The 20836-nt window shown below is 37.2% G+C and overlaps 3 protein-coding genes and 1 pseudogene across 4 annotated transcripts; 2 read left to right on the forward strand and 2 right to left on the reverse strand.

Annotated features, from left to right (window-relative positions):
* The first annotated feature begins 4477 nt into the window (after window positions 1–4477).
* LOC137722359 (uncharacterized) lies at window positions 4478–6730 on the forward strand. The gene is made up of 4 exons (XM_068461343.2): window positions 4478–4736; window positions 5142–5363; window positions 5763–5862; window positions 6313–6730. Exons 2-4 carry the CDS (start codon window positions 5184–5186, stop codon window positions 6567–6569), a joined length of 537 nt encoding a protein of 178 aa, XP_068317444.2. The 5' UTR covers window positions 4478–4736; window positions 5142–5183; the 3' UTR covers window positions 6570–6730.
* A 147-nt stretch (window positions 6731–6877) lies between these two features.
* LOC137722358 (putative serine/threonine-protein kinase PBL7) lies at window positions 6878–11844 on the forward strand. Its single transcript, XM_068461342.2, is given in 7 exon segments — window positions 6878–8343; window positions 8754–9001; window positions 10116–10498; window positions 10954–11086; window positions 11180–11269; window positions 11382–11500; window positions 11502–11844. Coding segments are annotated over 7 exon segments (1440 nt in total). The 5' UTR covers window positions 6878–7913; the 3' UTR covers window positions 11539–11844.
* A 542-nt stretch (window positions 11845–12386) lies between these two features.
* On the reverse strand, window positions 12387–16269 carry ERCC1 (nucleotide repair protein). The gene is made up of 9 exons (XM_068461345.2): window positions 15966–16269; window positions 15258–15366; window positions 14484–14587; window positions 14032–14131; window positions 13792–13868; window positions 13430–13529; window positions 13198–13269; window positions 13038–13106; window positions 12387–12946 (listed from the first exon to the last, which is right to left on the reverse strand). Exons 1-9 carry the CDS (start codon window positions 16220–16222, stop codon window positions 12641–12643), a joined length of 1194 nt encoding a protein of 397 aa, XP_068317446.1. The 5' UTR covers window positions 16223–16269; the 3' UTR covers window positions 12387–12640.
* Window positions 16270–18293: 2024 nt separating this feature from the next.
* On the reverse strand, window positions 18294–20007 carry LOC137722361 (E3 ubiquitin-protein ligase ATL6 pseudogene; annotated as a pseudogene). Its single transcript, XR_015961861.1, has one exon. The product of XR_015961861.1 is annotated as an E3 ubiquitin-protein ligase ATL6 pseudogene (transcript).
* Between the last annotated feature and the right edge of the window lie 829 nt (window positions 20008–20836).

A 20836-nucleotide genomic window follows, 5' to 3' on the forward strand; every position in this document is an offset into this window, starting at 1 on the left:
TCGCTTAACTTCGGAGTTCCTACGGAATCCGAAGCCAGTGAGCTCCCAAAAGGCCTCGTGCTAGGTAAAAATGGAAATATATATATAAGGATCACTCCCCTGGACGATGTGGGATCTTACATTGGTGGATTCATTCCCTGAATGAGTTTCTCATACTCATCATCCATGTTATGTGAAAAACTCATCTAACTTCTACAGCAAGTCACCGAAAAAAAAAATAATAGAAATAAAATTACACAAAAGGTTGAGAGAATAAAAAGGAATCAATTGGTATAGGATTTGGATGAATGATGTTAATTTGTTTATATAAGTGATTTGGCTGTGTACCAGAAGCTTCTTAAGCTCAAGTTACAAATTTTATGCACATTATAGATATCTAAATTATGGAGAGTGGTAGCATACCTTGTAATTTTTGCAAGCTGGACATGTCCATTGTGAATAGCGATCATGTCCATTGTGAACAACGATATAATTTTTTTTCCTAATGCATTGAAAAAAGTATATTGAAACTTGTAATCAGATATAACTGTAATTATATGGTAGAAAACCATACAGTACAAGATTGAAAAAAAAAAAAAAAGAAGAAGCTAAACATAATTGGTCTTGAAAAAGACTTATTAGTCAAGAATGGTTAATAACTGAAAATACAAATCACCGATGGAATAATGAGGAAACATAAGAGCAGCCAAACTCGTATAGCATTAGGGTGAACTATGGTAATTTGTTGATATAAGTGATCTACATCATTATATCTGTTGGTTTTTCAGCAGAGAAAAAGATTTATTTTGCTTTTTCCAAATGGAGTCTATGTTAAATGAAGTATCATTGGTTGTTAAATTGTTGGTATTATATGGTGAATAAGCTGGAATAATTAGTTAGGACAACTAACTGGAAAGGTGCTTAAAAAATGTATTGAATACACTGAAACAACTCTGATTGAGATTTATAAAATGTACTAACTAATTGAAACAAACTGTTTGCTTGTTTAGCTACCACCATTGTTAACAAAATGATATGCATCATATTTCTATTGAACTGTTGTTTTCCTGTTTATATAACTCAGACTAACATGTGGTAGATAAGTTAAAAAATGTAAGTAACCACATTGTGTAAGAGCATTTTCTTTTGTGTTCGATATAAAATTGAAAACAGTGCATTAATTTAATAAAAAAACAACAGATACAGCAGTATTGTAATATGTGTTTTTTGAGTAAGAATTTTTGTTTTCATGTGCGGAGGATTTTGGTACACAATGGGAAGATTTTCTATGTCAACTTTACTGAACACAAAGTATTTAACCAAGAACTAATCTGTATTTGTGGAGGCATGTCCACATGTATAACTGTAGTAAAAAATGAAGATTTATTTATACCGAACTTGATGAAATATGGTAATAAGCTGACCTTTGGAGGACATGTAGTTGTTTAATACTGGTGTAACCTTGTGCCAAAAATTGAAACAGAAGGGAAAAAGTGAGAAGAAAAGTGGAGAGCAGGCGTCGTACTGGTCATAATCTCACTGTAATACCGTAATCTCACTGTACAAAGCGCGCCACAAAGGAGGAAAGCAAGGATAAACCGAGGGGCAAAACGGTCATCACACTGGTCATCCAGACTAACCAAGCCGGTTGAGTTTTAGTATATATGATATGTTGGAAAAAATTTGGATGCACAAAACACAGAAAAATGAATGTATGGAAAAGAAGAAGAATTCCAAAAAAATATTCAACTCCTCGAATCGAGATCCTTTTCGGATCTCTATGTCCAAAGCCAATGGATTTAGAGATTCAGACCACTTATTTTAATTCTTGAGGACTCTATTAAGCTCATCTCACTAACCCACCTCATACAAATTAAGGGTTCAAGTTTCTCTCCTCCTCTTTTGAACGATTCAAGTTTTTAGGTCCGTCTGACTGCGACATATGAAGAGGATGTGAATTCTAAATCCCCAAGTATGGTCAAAACACACTCCGATTGCTTTTTCACTTTAGACTTCAAATCACGACTGAAGACCCTCACTTTTGTCCCCCTCCTTTGTTCTCATATCCCAAACATTTAAACATCCCCAAGGAAAGCACCCCTTTTCCTTCCTTTGCTAACTTGTGTCTCAAATATTCCCTCCCTTTGTCCATTGAAGTTTGAAGTCACACATAATAAAACACAATATATACACATTAGTTTACTCCGCGAGAAACAAAAGCTTGTAAACGTTCATTGTCACGTGCTACTTGCATGATACAGAAAATGCGAGACACTCATCTTATGCATCACGGATACAAAAGATATCTCCTATGATGCTCCTAACTCGCGATGCCGTGTAGTTTAGTAATTCAATTCTTTTTCTTCAATGTATAGAAATAGAAAAACGCTCCAAATTAATGATCTATTGGTTGAGGGTTTGGGCCAGTTGATTTAGGTCAAAATAAAATGACCCAAAAGGCAAACAGACACAAGAATGCCCACATTCCCCAAACAAGAAACAAAGCCCATATTACACCCGCGTCTTCCAGACTTGATTGGACATTGTATATGATGTCATCTACTGTTGCTTTAAAAAGATTAGAATTGTAAACCCTTCCTAAGGTTTCAAACTGAAACCGTTTTAAAATTGCAAAAACAAATCATTTGATGCGGTTTGATTTGGTTTGTATTTCGATTTCAGTTTTTGGTTCCAATTATCCACCCTTACATGTATCTAGAGAATTAGAATGGGATACAACAAAACCATCACAATCATCAAGAGAAAAGCAACCAACCCCTTTTCGAAGCACAACTTTCGCATCAACGAACAATTCTCTCCATTCTTCATGATTTATCCGACGGAGTAAGTTTGTTTCGGCATTAAAATATCAGAGAGCTCCAGTATGCTTATGATTTTTCCTTCATGCTCAAACCAAGCATATTTCATGCACCATGGCATATCATTTATAGGTCGACGAGAACCCCATCAAGAACAGCTTGCCGCCAACTCTTGCATACCACACCGAACCGAAAACGACCACGAAAAGAGAGACGTTGAGCTTCTAGGAATTAAGATTTCAATGCAAAGATGAGACCACATGGATGATCTAGGTCTTGCCATTACGCATGTGTTCACAGTGTTATCGATGCATATATACAGGGCTTCCAAGCTATGGCCGTATAATCCTCTTATTCTTATATGCGAAGTAAATAAACGTAGGAATTAATCACGTTAAAGTATGTAAGATAACCACAAATGATAAGGTTGTAGGTATATAAATTGAGAATGAATCATACATTGATGGGAGGAGAGACCTTGCATGGGCTTATAAGTAAGTTGGGTTACTCCCCATATTGCAATTGGTTTTATGGTGGAACCTCAACTTTCTTTATGGTATCAGAGCAAGTTATCCCACGTACGAAGCCAAACGACCATACGCGCTCCATGTGGGCTTATAAATAAGTTGGGCTACTCACTATATTACCAAGTAGTTTTATGGTGGAACCTCAACTTTCTTCATATAATAGAGATATTAGGTGATACACCACGTATCACTATACAACTTGTGGGATATGTGTGTTAAAAAGTTAATAACTTAAAAAATAAAATTTCTCATCATTTATATAAAAACAAGTGGTGTATCACCCATGTTCCCGTCACAATAAAAAATTTCTCCATATAATACATGACCATAGAGAACTATTGGTGAGAGCCACAAGGAAACTCCAATTGCAAACACAACATTCGATTTCCCAAGGTTTCAATGTTCCCCTCCTTTGCTCTCGTACATTTAGACTTCCCCAAGCACTTCTTTTCTTCTTATGCTAACTTGTGTCTCAAATATTCTCTCCCTTTGTTATGAACCTTGAATCTTCACACGGATAAACAAATACAAACACAATACACATTAGGAAGTCTACGAGGCAAGACAAAAATTCATGTCAAGTTAAATGGATATCTCATTCATAGTTATGTGTTGGTCACATAGCAAAGGCGAAATATTCGTTTCACGCACCACTTGTATGAATGATCTCCCATGAGATAATTCAAGTAATAAAACTACTACATTTTTTTCTTCAATAGGTTTCAACAATGCTGCAAAATAGAAGTAGAAGGAGGCTCCAAACTAAATTATTTATTAATAGAGGATTTGGAAAACTGATCTAAGTCAAAATGAAATGACTTCAAAAAGAAAAATAGCGAGAGAAACCTTCTCTATACAGATGAGAGTTGTCAGAATATCGCTTGTCACAAATAAAATAAAACACTAAAGGTAAACCTTCATTTGTAATACGCAATCAAATCTGAAACTTGAATGGTTGATCTTAGCAAATTAACATATTTTCCTATTATTTGGGAGATAACTCGAATTTGGAGGATTAACAATTTTAAGTAGGATTAAGTGAATCTATGAATGTTCAGATGTCAAAATTTGAGAGATGTGGCAGAGGCCACGCACAAAATTGATACGAAGTCCTATTCAACCCCATTAGAATGGACGAGAAGAGAATGAGATAAAATAACTCAAGATTTACAAAGTAGGAAACAAATTGTAACAAATTGAGTTTTAGGTGGTTAAAGTGAGATTAAGTGACAATTTCAAGGGCATTTCATGAAAATAAGAAAAGAAAAGAAAAGATTAACTCTCTCCGTCAAAGCGCGCACCTTTCTCCTCCGTCTCTCTCAAACTCAGTCTGAGCAGCCATGGAGAAGCTTGCAGTCATGGTGAAGACGAGAAATTGAGGAAGCAGATCACTAGCCTGGCGTCAATTTCGGTACCCTTTTCATTAATCTGTCAATTCCTTTGGCTTTAAATGTTTGATTAATTTGATCAACGTAATCAGGTTCTTGTGATTAAGTGAGTGAGTAATCCGTCTTTTGGATGGGTTTATTATTTCGTGTCTGAATTCCTCTTCCGAATAAGTTTTTGACTGTTGGGTTTGCCAATTTTATGAATTTGTGTATAAATTAAGGAATGCATTTAAATTTGTTGAATGGTTTGAAGTTGGTTTTGTTGGAATTGACTTACTGGTAGCAGTTTTAGTCTATTGAATTTCCGTTTCGAATGTATTTGGTTATCGTGTACTGACCAATTTGTTTTAGTTTTATTTTTTCAATTCCTAGCTCCTCAGTTTTTTTTAATTGTGATTGTGTTTCTTGCTGCTTGTGATTGGCTATAGGGTTGAGTAGTTCATGCTTTTCGGAAACTGACGAGGTTTTAGATGGGGGATTCTGAGGTCAATGTGAAGGCTCAGAAGACAGTTTTTGTAACTGTTGGAACTACTAGTTTTGATGCTCTTGTTAGAGCGGTGGATACACATGAGGTTAAAGAAGAGTTGTCGAAAAGAGGGTATACTCGGCTTCTAATTCAAATGGGGCGTGGATCCTATATTCCAACAAAGGTATTTTTGATTTTTCGGGTTGCACGAATTATGTGATTTGTAGTTGTTCTTCACAATCTAATTTAAAGTAACAAACTTTAAGGGGTGAAAAGTGGATGTTCGAAGAATGCATTGTCCCGTTTGCTATTTTAGATTTCGGTTCAAGTTGCTCCACCTCAATAAAGGCATGGAAAGTTGTAGTGTTGATATTCAATTCCTATGTGGATAGAGGTTAAAAATTTGTCTGTGCTTCAAGGAATTTAGAACTTTCCCGAAGACGAAGAAATTAATCTTCTAATAAGCTATTGGAAACTCAGCAAGATAACTGTTATTCGTTATTTAGAACATATGCGTTGGTCATAGTCTATCCATGCTTTTTTCGTTTTCTTTGTTTCCCCGTCAACATTTTTTATGATGCAGGCTGAAGGAGGAGATGAGCCCCTTGCTGTTGACTACTTCACTTTTTCTTCAAGCATTGCAGACCACCTGAGAGCCGCATCTCTTGTGATCAGTCATGCAGGTATTATTCTGATAGCGTCTTCTTATCCTTCTGCATTTTTTACCATTTGGTTGATAAAAGACTTGCAGGTGTTCTGATGTATTTCTAAAAAGCACGTAGTTTCAGCTAAAAGACTTGCAGCGGTAATTTGTCATGTTAGAATCTTAGACATTGCAAGGAAGCAAATGTGAAAGAGATCCTCATGAGGACTCGGTAACTATTATGTATTAGTTTCATCTCTTTTCCTATCATAAATGTGACACTCATCTAGAGTTTGTAATTTTAGTTTAGTGCTTTTGATAGTTTTTGAATTCATCAATTTTTGAAGAATTTTTTGTCAAAATTGTATAATGTAAAAGTACAGACGAGGCGTAAAAATTATAGTTGATTGTGAGCCATTTATTTACTTTGATGCTTCGGATATTTTCTTGGCCACGATGTTTCATGTGAATATAATTTACTGTGGCGCAGGGTCAGGGAGCATATTTGAGACATTGAGGCTTGGTAAGCCCTTAATTGTTGTGGTGAATGAAGATCTGATGGATAACCATCAAAGTGAGTTGGCAGAAGAACTAGCAGACAGGAAGCATTTGTACTATGGTCGCCCGCAGACACTTCATCACGTTGTAGCAGATATGAATTTGGATTCCCTCGTTCCTTACCATCCAGGTGATGCGACACCAGTTGCCAAGCTTATCAACAGGTTCCTTGGTTTTGCAGATGAATGACGGAATTGTAAAACGTTACGACTTTTTTACTGAATCTATCGATGATATAGTCTTTTGCATATTATCGATCGAGAAGCATGTTCGGTTGGCTAGGATCTCAAATACTTTTGGGTATCAGTTTGGGAAGACTTAATTTCATTTGCGTAGTTGAGACTCTTTAACATGTTATGCACCAGCTAACTTGTACCAAATGAAAGGACCACACGTTACTCTCACACAAAAAGAGCAATTTATTTCTCTCTTGGTATGAAACTGATCGTTCCATATAATCCTCGAAGGACTTACCTGTCACGGGATATATTTCTCATGTCTCTGTGACACCCTCACGCAATGCCTCTCCTCCTCCTCACGTGACTTATTTTATGACTTACAGCGTGAGGGTGAGACAGACACAGAATATGTACCCGACAACAGGTAAGTCCTTCAAAGATGATAATGAACTTACTTTTTTAACCCTATAAAACATAGTTGTAAGGACCTGTAGCATGTAATGTGTCTGGGCATTTTGTTTCAACTTATTCTCCTTGTCTTCTGGGTTTGAAGCTGCTATTTTACTGTTTGTTTATTTGTTTTTGTGGCAATTGTATTAGGTTGGCACATTTGCCAATTTCACAACGGGTGAAAAAGGTCATTATCCACATGTCTGCAAGTCATATAAGCATCCAGATAATACGGAATTTTCGGAAGCGGTGGATTTTTATATAATTAGGTAATAATGGTTGGGGATTTTTTATGAATGTTATACTATCCACATACTTATTTTTATCTCTTACACATCTATTTCAATTTTTGACCGTTAGATTGAATGAATTGAAGAAGATTAATGGGTAAAAAGTAACAAGGGTTTGTAGGGGATAAAAAAAATGTGTGAATAGCACTACTCTTTTTCAATATGTTCGGTGATATTTTATACGTGGGTTTTTTTTTTGTTATTAGATCTTTGATTAAAATCTCAATGGTCAGAAATATCGTTGTATATATTTATACATTTGAACATAAACTAATTGTTGGAGCTTTAGAGTGCTAATACTATGAGTGTTTTAATTGTTAAATTTGATTCTTACATTTACCGATGAAGAAAATATTGAATGATTTTAAGTGGAGAATCGATACGAAAACCTCCAAGACTTTCTGAAAGACAGAGACAATTCCTTTAGAAAATACAAAAGAAGAGACGAAGCAAGTACACAGAACCAGCTATTCACGAGGCAGAGATAGAGAGAGAGAGAGAGAGAGATAAAGAGGAATCATGTGAAATGACCAAACTTAAGAGAGAGAAAGAGAGATGGCATCCTACTTAAAAGTTAAAAGGGGAAATAAACTCAACCCCCACCTCTACACCATATGCAAACTTACACCTCACCTCTTCTCTTCTTCCCCCACCCCCAACCCCCCCCCCCCCCCCCCCCCCCCCTCCCCTCCTCTCTCTCTCTCTCTCGTGCATTGCTTTGTGCTTTCATGGAAGTTAACACCACCGCTGCTGCATCCGCTGGGCCACTTGACCTCGCCGCAAAAAACGACACTCATAAACACCAACCCTACAGCCACCACCAACACCACCATGGAAACTTTCCTTCAAAAACTGTTCTTATCATCATCATCTCCATCATCTCAGTTTTGGCCCTTCTTGCTATAATCTTCATCATATTAATGCTTCGACGGCTCGTCAAGTTGAAGAAAACAAATGGCGATATTTACAAAGAGAACACCGGCTTGATCAATACAAGTTGCAGGTCCATTGCTCAAACCGCAGTGGACTTCAATTCTAGCCCAGGTAATTAAACATCACCCCATCTTTTATTTCATTTTTATTTGTACCAACTACCAGGAGAGAAACTTAACTACATACATCAAGATGCCACCATTGCCATATCCCAATTCAATCATGCAATGCCATGTGCAACGCAAGGTAAGGCATAATTCGCTTAGGACAATGCCAAAGTGACATTGCCGTTGTAAGCAAGTTCTTCTCATGTGTTAAGAAAAGTCATTGTGTCTATATCCCAAACCAGTCACATTATGTTATGTGAGAATGTTAAAATGCATGACAGTGTCAGTAACATTTAAATATACTGTTGTAAGGAAGTTGTACTCCTGTAGTAGGAGCTACTCTGTTATTAAACAGATGATTTTTAGCAAGTGCAAGTCCAAGTTCTAATGTTGGTATGTGTGAAATTGGGGCAGATGTGAAGGGTGGTTGTCTCCAAGGAGGGAATTCTGGAAGGTCATTGAGGGCACCTGCAGACAAAGGAGTTCAAGTGTTCTCATACAAAGACCTTGAGGAAGCCACTGATAATTTCAGCGAGGCAAATGTGATAGGGCATGGTGGGTTTGGAGTGGTGTATAAGGGGGTCCTAAGAGATGGGACAGTGGTAGCAATTAAGATGCTGCGCAGGGAAGGCAGGCAAGGGGAGCGTGCCTTCAGGTTTGAGGTGAGTGACTTCATTTATTAGCTTTTTTTTGTTCTGATTTGATCCATGTATTTCTTTACTTAATTTTCGTTTCTGTCTTGTTTTTTATTCCACTTCTTTTCTGAATACATTTGACTTGAAAATTAATGTCATTTTGTCATTTTTAGACGTGCTCATTTGTTTGTCAACACAAACTCATGTGCATTAGAAGGTACATAGTACATTAACAGGAGGATTTTTTTTTTTGTTTTTTTTTAACAAATGGTATTATGTATACTAGGGGGTGAACTTCGTCTTACAATGGGCTAACATGGTTCAAATTCGCTTTTGGTGAGAATCGAACTTAAGATTTTTCACTTATAAGTAAAGAGGAATACCACTAAACCGTAGTAAGTGACATTAATAGGAGGACTTATCTACCACTTAGAACGCCACTGTAAAACTCTCGACCACTAACACGATGTCATTTAATTTTTAGTTTCATACATAGGTTGCCATTGCATGATTAGTTTAACACAACACATTTTTAGCATCTCCGTTTCATTTAACTCCTTTTCCATGAATAAGGAAGAGAAATTGCCTGAAATATGGACATTTCTTTATGTCCATCACGTGATGAGATGCAAAAACAAGATGAGTATATCCTGTAGCAAGCAAGTACTCTTCCATTAATAAATCTTTGGCACAAGTGATTTAGGAACAATGAACAAGAAGGATACATATATATATCCCAGCTCCTCCTCCACTTAAAGATTTTTGGCTCTCTCCCTCTCTCGTACACACATAAAACACACTTGGGAAAGCAAATCTTAGGGGTTGACTTAAGTAACCCTCCCTCACACAAACATTATGCTTCCTTCAAATGTTTTGATATAGGAGTTTTCTTTATAATATGTGTGCATTATATCTTTTAAACAAAGTTAGACCCTAAATTTCAGGATTCAAAATCATTCTAAACTGTTTTATTCAATTCCTGCACATGGATTTGGGAGAAAATTAAAAACAACAACTGGGTTTGTTTTTTTGCCTTTTTAGTAAGTTTGAAGGATTTCGAACTCTGAGCATACTGTTATCCTCAATGACCACTAGACTAACCCCAATGCCTTTTTATCTTCCTGTGTTCTCCTTATTGTAGGTGGATCTACTAAGCCGGTTGCACTCTCAATACTTGGTGGAGCTACTTGGCTATTGTGCTGACCAGCACCATAGGCTCCTCATATTTGAATGCATGCCCCATGGTACTCTGCAACGCCATCTCCATCCTACAAACAATCATCAGCCGTTGGATTGGGGGACCCGATTGAGGATAGCCCTTGATTGTGCTAAGGCCCTTGAGTTCCTCCATGAACATGCAGTCCCATCTGTTATACACCGTGACTTCAAGTGCACCAATGTTCTACTAGATCAAAACTTTCGTGCCAAGGTGTCGGATTTCGGATTGGCCAAGATGGGTTCTGACAAGATCAACGGTCAGATTTCAACGCGTGTGCTAGGGACCACCGGATATCTGGCACCAGAGTGAGTGCTGCATCATCTGTAATGGAGCCCCCTCACGACCATTCAGATACTAACAAACATATAGGCACTGCAATGGAAGCATGCATGCACATGGGTGTATATACACTGTCACTATTATTTTAGCTGTCATTTTTTATCATCTTCAGTACTGTTACTTGGGTAGAGCAAAACGGACTATATAACAAAAGATAAAAGTAATTTTCGCACATTCCTTTTTTATTTTTTTATTTTTTATTTTTTTTATCAACACTTGTTAATTCAAATTGTTGAATTAAATAAAACAAATAAATAAAGATGTGCAAAAAGAGAAAAAATGTGTGCGGAAATCATTTTCTTAAAAGAGAATTCAAATGCCTGTGTACAAGAAGTGCATTGTGTAAGTACTAGTTTCTTAACTTAATAACAGTGATCGATCTTTTATTTTTCATTAAGTTTTTGGACCCTTGATGATATAGGTATGCCTCGACTGGAAGGCTCACTACAAAATCAGATGTATACAGCTACGGCGTGGTTCTTTTAGAGCTCTTAACAGGGCGCGTGCCGGTAGACACAAAACGGCCTCCTGGAGAGCATGTCCTTGTTTCATGGGTACGTCAATTGTAAATTTGTTAACAGATGAGTATGCATGCATACAAAATGAAACTAAAATGTACTTAAATTTTTTGTACTGTAATTAATCAGGCTCTTCCAAGGTTAACTAACAGAGAGAAAGTATTGGAAATGGTTGATCCAGCTCTTCAGGGGCAGTTCTCAAAGCGGGATCTAATTCAGGTCAGCTTAGCTAGGACGTTCCAATTAATTATATAATCATCAACAGAAAGTTATGGATTCTTAGAGTTTTAACTAACTCAAAGTTTTCTTTTTATAATTTTTGTTCTTATAGATAGCAGCTATTGCAGCAATGTGTGTGCAGCCGGAAGCTGAATATCGGCCTTTTATGACGGACGTGGTACCGTCTCTAATTCCGCTGGTTAACAGCTCCTCTTATGGTGCTTCCTCTGGTTCGTCTTCATAACCAAATACCAAGTCCAAGGTATTAGGGTTTTCTCCAAATAAAAAGTAAAAAAATTGTATGAGGGTTCATGTGAAAACTACAAAATGACGTGAACTGTTCAGATATTTTATCAGCCAGTGCTTTGGCAGCTTTTATTTTTTATTTTTTAAATGTTACTCTTATCACCTAGTAGTACCATCATTTGTATCATCTCTCCAATAAAGATGAGACCTACCTGTGTTGGTGGACATTATCTCTATTAGAGAGATGATACAATTAAGTGATGACTGTAACAACATTACTCTGTTTTTTTTTTTTTTTTTTACTGAAAACAAGGGTACACATCATTCTTGATCGGCTAGTATTTTAATTAACTTAATATTTCGTGCATGCATATGTATAAATCCAATTAATTTGTGCTGTAATATGCTTATCCTTTTTACTATATAACTGTATGTTGTAATATATTTTGAAACTTTTTATATCAGAAGAAATTCAGAACACTTTGAAAAACTTCAGATTGGAAATTCAGAATCTCTAAGCGGATTCTAAATTTTGAAAATATTCATACATAGAAATTTTCGAATTCGAAAATTTTAATGTTGATATCGGAAACATCATTCCAACTTCCACCCTTATGTTGAACCTCTCTTTTTCTAGTGGATGAGATGTGGTGTATTCAATCTCGGTATTGAGTTGTTTTTAGTTGCGACTGACCGATGACCAAGTGTATTCTTAATGCAAATATATATAGTTAGGAGTTGTTTGGTATTCCATTTAAAAATACTTCGTAGTTTAAAAAAAAAAAATGAAGAACGTTACTAAGTTACTTAGTACTTTGTATCAAAAACAAAAAATTGGATTCAAGAAGGATACCAAACAAGCTCTCAATCATTTAAGAAAGTTACAAACAAACCCTTAACTTCGAAGATGAATGTACAAGAAGAGCGTTTCATGTGTAAATTTGTAATAATTTCTTAAACATGATCCTTTAATGGCTTAAAAATAACCCGAATACATTTCTAGAACCGTAAATCAGCCTAAGATGGTGCTATCAGCAGATAGATTTCGGGCAACGAAACTTTGTCGATGAACTACCGGCTGCGAAGAATGCAACAGTTACAGTGAACCTAACCTTGAATTTCTACTCATTCGTTTTCAGATTCAGCTTCCATGGCAGTACTTGTTTCTCCTTGTTTCTCTCCTTGTGAGTTGATGCTCTTTCTATTAACTTTATCAGCATATTTGGAAAAGGCAGCAGACAAGGCCGACTTAACACTCAATTTTCGTTCCTTCTTTCCACGTTTGCTTTCATCTTCTGTTTCCTCTGCTGCTTTATCTTCATCCACTGAACCAGGTTCAGCATTGCTCGGGACAGAGGTTTCTGGAACAGTAGGGCGACTGGCAACCACACGCTTAAATGGTTCATGAAATGTATCATACAAACGTTTCACCTGATAAGCAAGGCAAAAAAGGTACAATTGTTATGCCTCCCATCGTATATTCGTCTGAACATTAAAAAGAAAAAAGGTCGACAGAGAATACCTTACGCTCTCCTATCCCAGGGCAACGAGCTAGATCTTCCATGGAAACATCCATGATATGAGAAAGAGACTGCAAACATGAGAATGATATTTCAACATTACTAAAAACTAAAAACCACACTATCTGCCAACGAATTCTCAGTGCAAAACTGGAGGCATACCCCAAACGTAGTACCAAGGGTGACAACATCAGTCTTGTTAACATGTCGAACTGTCGTTAACGCGTGATTTAGCTACCCAAAATAGACAAGGTTCAGTTCAATGAATTCACAGTTTCATAAATTATACAATCCATACCAGATATTATCGCAAATTAAGCAAATAATTTGATAAGACCCTAATTTCTCTACATGAAGAATATAACTGCTTAGTCGACCTCAACTGTACTAATACCCGCGATAAATAGTCTGTATCCATTTGACCTTGAATAATGTCTGCAGGCTTGTTTTCATAAACTTTTATAGTCTCCAAGTATCGACCACATTCCTCCAAGCTATAAAAGAACATGTTAGAAGCACATCTGGGGTCAAAGAAACTAACAAAAACTAAGCTACCGGGAGTAAGCTAAAGTTAAACACCTTTACAAACAGAGACCCTTTTAACCATACTTGATCCCCGTTAAAATAGTTAATCATGTTCTTGAAAAGCTTACGAGAAGAATATCAAATATAACTTTCCAATATCAGAGTCATGGAAAAAAAGACCGTTGCCAAGTTTACATTTTTGGCTTGCAGTTCAAAACAAAATATTTATACCTCCAACCGCATAATAATGTGCATTCATGAAGCAGAGCAGTTTTAGTAACTTCAAGTAAAGGCTTGATTACATCTTCCTGAAAACCAATAGAAATAGTGAGCAAGTCTGCTATTATAAAGGCAGAAAAAGAACTGCTCACTCTGTACGTCCAATGAGTTACGTCAAAGTATAAACTACGATAAAACGAATAAAAAATTACTGATAAAGCTATGAAAGACAATATTGGCACAATGGCTTACCACATCAACATGGCAAAGGACAACACGAAGCTTAAAGTTCTTTTGCAATTCTCTGATACGGAAATATAGGTAGTCTGGATGCAGCAGATGATACCGAAGACTAAAACAATTGGTCAACATACATATCATATAAATCTAAATCAACTTATACGTTTCATCGTATGAAAATTAGCATGAGTTAGGCATCATCAACTCGAGTCCAAAAACACCTCAAGCTCTAAAGTTAAGGCAACTACAATATCATTGCTGTGTACTGTTAGTCAATTTCCATCTAGATATTCCATTTTTTCATGAGAAAATAAAAGCAAAGGTAGCTAGATGAGAAATCATATTGGATAAACTGTCATACTATGTAAGTTTTCACATAACAGTTGTATCATATTTACCACAGCATCCTGGCTATAGATTCACATATATGTAACTTGGTATGACATACGTGCAAATGTTCAAACCTGAGATAGAGAGCGCATGAACTTTGCCCAAGTAAGTAGTCACAACCAATATCTGCAAACTCCCACCTCACATTTCTAATATGTTTCAGCAATGGGTTTCCCTTCTGTAAGGAGGAATTAAATTTTACACTCAGTTCACAATAATAGGACTGTGGAGTGAAAAATTGCTAAACGATGCAAAGGCTGATCATGAACTTTACTCTGCTTGTGGCAATAATATTTGGAGCTATTCTAGACCCCATATCATGGTAAGGCTACTAATGTAAAACATGGACTTTCAGATCCAATTTTCAAAATTAAGTACTGAGTAATGGTTGCATCAAATTGGCTAATCATTCACTACACTGACACCCCAAAACAAACAAAAAACCCATCTTATCCTTTTGTTCAGTTACAGCCTTTTTTCTGTCACAAATTTCGTACACACTGACATCAAAATGTATAAACATATGAATAAGGGAATCTTAAGAAGTCTTGCAAAAAAAGGACATCACATATATCGTATACGTAATAAGGTTCGAAAATTGCCAGTGTCAATCACACCATTACTGAAGATACTAAGATCGGCACATTAAAATTTCAAAAATGTGGTCAATGGTTACCTGATATTCATTAGTTCTACTCATGTTTCACTGTTCAGCCAAAGTATGCCAACTTTCAAATTGTAAGGAAGAAGTACCATTATCTTAAACAGTTAAATTTGAAAAGATGCAATGCATTGTCTAAAACTCTAAGAAAAACACACCAAGTACCATTGGATGAAGAGTACTAGACCTGTCTGTGGCTCACAAGAATTGCATTGCGACGCTGAACAGATGAAGATGATGCAACTGCATTCGCAGGTGCAGATGATGAAGACGGAACATCAGATTGGCCAGTTTGCCTAAACCAAAAAACAAAGAACGAAAGCATCTCAGCTTCGGATAACCAGAAAAAGAAAACACAAACCTTAACAAACCACCTAACAGTTCAATCAACTAGAAGCTCTGTCCTTGCTGAGTTCTTATACAACAAAGAGGACTTCTCTCTGAACTTGATTTCCAACATTTTATCAACCTAAGATTTCGAAAGCGAATGCTCACTTGGGTTCTAAGAAAAATGAAAGCTGACAAATCATCGCAAAATCAAACATCATAAAGATTAAAGTTTTAAGTAATCAAAAGCTCAAGAAAGTTCTCTAAACTTAGTTTCCAGCATTTTATGACCCTAACATTTCGAAAATGCTAAGTTGGGTTGTAACGAAAGTCAATGTTTACAAATTACAGCAAGATCAAATTTTTCAGAAGCCCAAACCTCGAAAAACCTTCTCTTTTATTTCTTCTCACACGCCCATCAGAATAGAAGTGCGAGAATGAATAAAAAATTTCCCACCAAAACAAACAATAACCTACATTTCCTAAATCAGAAACTACCATAAATCCAAATAAAAACTCTCCACTAAACAAACACAAAGGTTTGCATTGAAATTGGTGAAAAGGGTACCTCGAATTGGTGGCGTCTGAGGCCTGCGGCGGTTTTGAGGCGGCGGTGGAGGCAGGAGGCGGCGAGTAGAACTCAGAGGACTTGACGAATGCAAATGCTTGAGCAAAACTATGTGAAGGAGTGAAGAGAGAAGGCGGGGTGGATTTAGACTGCGAGCTCTCGAGTACTTCTTGAAAAGATGGTATTTTTATCACTGTTTTCTTCTTGTTTTTGTTCAGGTCTGACTCTGTATTTTGCCCTCCGTCTTCGTCTTCCATGTCTCCCTCTGTTTCTTCTGCTCTTTCTTCGAGTACGCTGATGGTTTTGCGTAGGTGGTGTTGGGTTTCAGGCTTGGGCTTGAAGTGATGACGGGTTGTGGACCATTAAAGCCCATTTCATTGCAAATTTAAAACTCCTAGGTTTAGCAAAATGTAGTTTTTCTCGTATTCTTGTCGTGTTGATCACAAACCGCAATTGTAACGCGTTATTTGTCAACAAACTGGGCTTCTACAGTGAACTGAAAAAGTGAGTGTGATACTAATAAACGTAATTTATTTGGTGATTAGCGATAGCATGAATTAATAATTGAATTCCAACGTCATGACGTTTAATCCAATAAGTAGTTTTCAACAAAAGAAAATCTAGTGAGTAATTACAAACTACACCAACATAAATATGTGATCGTGATTCTTACATCATCTATACTGCAAAATTTGATCAGACAAAGATTCTCAAAAATTTTGAATTTTTTTTTAATCAATTACAACATGTAGACCGGCCAACAAATAAATTCCAAAAAAAGTAGAGGTCAAGGAGGAACAAAATCATCTGAATTGGGAGAAATCGCTTTCTAACCAAAACGTATGACAACCCTCTTGATAAGCAAATTTGACACTTATTTCTGCATAAAAAGGGAATAAAAAATTAATAATAATTCGATGCCAATAATAATTGTTGATGGTGCCGAAGGCGAGCGAGTTAGCAAGACCCTTAGGCTAATAGATAAGAGAGCATCGGGGGTCAAGGGGAATGCCATTTCACGTGTCAAATAATATTGTTTCATTAATTTGACAACAAGGTAAACCAATTCATTTTGAGATTTAATTTAGATTCAATTTTGAGGGCACTTGAGAGTCAAAAGAAGAAAATGCCAAAGAAAGTGGAATACCAATATGTGCTAGAAGGAGAGGGGTGTTGGTAATTTCCAAACAATATAATTAAGAGAGTTTTAACGAAACATTCCATGTACTATTCATTTTTAACTAAAAATCACATTTTCACATTTTTGTGGTACTATTCACTACACTTTTATTTATCATTTTTATTAAAACTAAAGTTTTTTAAACTTTCCGTTAGTTTTCCTTATAATTAAGCAGTCGGGTTTTAATTTTCAAATGCTTTGACACCCAAAAAAAAAAAAGGTTTATATATTCTAAAATTGGAAAGTGGCGGGAATTAGTACCCTAAGTCACAAGATAAGATAAAGGAATGAGGAGACCCAAAAAGCAATCGGTTGCTTCCATAAACTGCCGAACAATTAGCACCAAAAGGGCGATGAATGCCAAACAAAATGGTAAAAAATTCCACCCTATTAATTATAAAGGGGAACACTCCAAAACTCTGAAGTACCAAATCACATATTATGCAAAAGATCATTTTTCCTCACTAAGAAATTTTTCAATGTGTTCGGAACATAAGCATATTAACTTTATATCAAACAAATGGAGGGATACTTAAAAAAAAACTTCTCACTACTTGTATATAACATATGGTATACCGATCCGTGTTCTATTAAAAAATCTCTCTCCCCTCGTCTAAGTATGCAATAATCATCATGTTATCTTGCATGCTAATCGAAAGCACAAATAATGAAATTCTTATGTAAACACTGTTTATGATCACTTACAAATGAAGAAAAACACTACTAAATCTTAATGTGGACACAACCAAGCGAAAAATATGTGGCTCTTGTTTTTTGAAAAGTTTGCATGGTAGCCGATGACCAAGTCATTAGAAGAACAAAGAATTCTTTTTGTCCAACAAGAAGTCCTTTTGTATTTTTCCCTCCCATTCATTTTGGGTCATCATATTCAATTCAAATATCTGAATACAAGTTTTAACTAATTTTGGTCCTTTTGTATTTTTCCCTCCCAAAAACCTCTTTAATTTGATATTTTCTTCAATTTGTCCTTAGTCCTTTTTTAATTAAAAAAATATTAGAGGAATGAAAATTAAAATCGAGATTTTATATTGAGTGTGGTATAATACTTACCATCTGAGTTACAAACTCTTTAAAATTCTCGTTTTCGGAATACATTATACATAAAGTCGCCCGATAAAGCAAGATCCTTTAATTTGTAAGACCAACTCATTCCATTGACTATATATAATATGAGTGTCAACATTGTCATCTACATGACACCCGGTCTTTTCAAATTTAAAGTTCAAGAAAATTGATAAATAAGGTACAAAAACATTTATAGACACTGAACAAATTGACCCAAGCAGTGGAGGGGAAAAGATTAAAAAAACTTATACGAACTAACTAAAGCTAATTAAACCGGAGGCCGAGCCGAACTGCTCCTAGACATTTCCGGCACGGCCGGTGTCTCACCTTCAATTGCCGCCACTTTCGGCGACGAACGACTTGACATCCTTGTGAGAAATGGTGGCGTTTTGTTGAACACCCACCGGTCCGATCTAAATTGCCGGTCCAACGGCTCGAGCCTTCTGTAGCTCCTCACTCTATTAATACTGCTACTCTCACCGGTTCGGGGCCCACGCCTCGAACTCCCTTCTCGGGGCAAGACCAATAAGCTAGTGGACCGGTTCAGCTTCCGGTTCATAATCTGTTTCCTGACTTCAACCGGTAACCTCAAGGTGAACCGCTCAGTGTCTTCTCCCGGTTGGACCGCAGAGTGTCCGGTCGAGTGTGAGCGCGAGAACAATCTCCGCAGCCTGCTCGATCTCGATCCACGAGTACGGTTCCGATTGAGCGTCTGGTTTATGTTCAACACCTCAGGCTCTTGCTGTGCTAGCATTCCCAGGTCATCTCTCTCCCGTTCCGCGTCTACGGCGTCGTTTTGAGCTTCGACGTCGCCCTCCTGCTGCTCGGATCCCAAGTCAGTGAGTTGTGGTGCCGAGTCGCCGGGCTGCGGAACGAGGTTGGCCCGGCACACGGGACACGTGGTGTGCGACATCAGCCACACGTCGATGCAGTCAGGGTGGAACACGTGGTCGCATTTGGGGATCAAACGCAGCATTTCGTCGTCCTCGAATTCGTTTAAGCAGACGGCGCACTCGAGCGCCTCTTTCCCTATTTTAAGCCCCTTGATCTCGGCGTAGTCAAGCGTGGGGAAGGTGTCGAGGACGGCGGTGTCGAGACCGCGTGAGGCTGCGCCTCGTCGGGATCGGCCGGTGTGGGAGGCGCCGGCGCGGACGCTGTCGGCTTGGTAGGTGTCGGAGCAGCGGCGGACGTAGACTGAGAAGAAAACCATGAGGAAGAGGGCGGCGATCAGTACGGCGATGATGATGGCCAACGGCGGGCTGAACCGCTGGTACTGGTAGGGTTCGGACCCGTCCGGACTGGGCTGGGCTCCAACCGGTGAGAGGAGGAAGAGGAGGAAGAGAGCGAGGACCACATGCTTGGCGGCGCAGGATAAGAGCGGAGCCATGTTGTTGTGGTATCGGGGAGGATTGCTGGAAAAGGAGGATATAGAAGGAGAGTGAGAGAGGAAGGGGGGAGGAGGTTTATAAATGAAACGAGAGAGAGAGACAGAGAGAGAGAGAGGAGAAGTAACGTCGGGGAAGGTGTCTTGTGGAACGAAGGAATACAAGAGCAGAAGACGAAGAAGGGAAACGAGGACTATCAAGCCATGGGGACGGGAGTGGGACCCGCAGTCCCGGGACTTTCTCTGGCTTTTCTCGCGATGGAACGGTAGGGGGTTGCGGTGATGTCAGCGGCTGGTCATGGGTGGCGTTCCGCGGCGACTTGCGTTGCTCGGCCTTCCGAATTAGAAAGGAATATGGTAATAAGTTTGACTATTGGAAATTATTTCAGAATCCAATGGTGGATTATAGATGAGAGAGCGAGTTAAATCTTAACAATAATGTGATTCAAATTCGTCTTTCACAAGAATCAAATATAAGACCTATCACAAGTGAAAAATACTAAAACATATACTAAGTGGCCATGTCAACTAATTAAATAAAAACAATTAGCGATTAGAAAGATTTCCAATTTTTTTACAAAAAAAAATGTTCTTAATTTTATAGTAAACAAAAATACATCTATCTAGGACAAAAATGCACCAGATTGTACCTCAAACTTTGTTCTATAGAATTGTCCCTAATTTGACCAGAATAAAAAAACAATAACTCTTAACGTTATAAACTAGGATTTTCATTTTTCTAAAATTTCTACGAAATGTTTTTTTAATGGCAAAGTTTTTAATTCAACAAACTTGACCTAGTAGTATATTGGCTAATGAATGGTATTTCTCAATGAAAAATATATATATCAGAAAAAGTTGAAAATTGGGTTTAATTTTTTATATATCCAGTGATATTTTTTACCCTAGTAATCTAATCTACACTAAAAGAATAAAAGAAGAGATGTGTTATCCACACACCCTATTTTACTTCTCACACACCTCTTGATAATTTATGTTTGTTGATCTTCTTCAATTCATCAAATCCGACGGCCAAAAATTAAAAAGGTATGTGTGAAGTAAAAATGGAATGTGTAGATATCATACTCCTAAAAGAAAGTTTAAACGCATAACGTAGTAAGTGAAGAAAAATACTCTATTCGCCAAAACATACTGTTTGCATACTTCAATTTTTACATACTTTCTGGATTGAATTTCCTTTTCTGAAGCTAGCGTGCTGTT

Source organism: Pyrus communis, chromosome 4 (genome assembly GCF_041283825.1).
Source record: "Pyrus communis isolate YQ-2024b chromosome 4, ASM4128382v1, whole genome shotgun sequence".
Lineage (NCBI taxonomy): Eukaryota > Viridiplantae > Streptophyta > Magnoliopsida > Rosales > Rosaceae > Pyrus > Pyrus communis.

Coding starts and splice junctions, on each gene's coding strand:
- ERCC1 (XM_068461345.2), bottom strand. CDS start 16,222: ATGGAAGACGAAGACGGAGGGCAAAATACAGAGTCAGACCTGAACAAA. Junction 14,132..14,483: donor TCATGCGCTCTCTATCTCAG/GTTTGAACATTT, acceptor CAATTGTTTTAG/TCTTCGGTATCATCTGCTGC. Junction 13,107..13,197: donor CCCTTGGTACTACGTTTGGG/GTATGCCTCCAG, acceptor TCATGTTTGCAG/TCTCTTTCTCATATCATGGA.
- LOC137722359 (XM_068461343.2), top strand. CDS start 5,184: ATGGGGGATTCTGAGGTCAATGTGAAGGCTCAGAAGACAGTTTTTGTA. Junction 5,364..5,762: donor GATCCTATATTCCAACAAAG/GTATTTTTGATT, acceptor TTTATGATGCAG/GCTGAAGGAGGAGATGAGCC. Junction 5,863..6,312: donor TCTTGTGATCAGTCATGCAG/GTATTATTCTGA, acceptor ACTGTGGCGCAG/GGTCAGGGAGCATATTTGAG.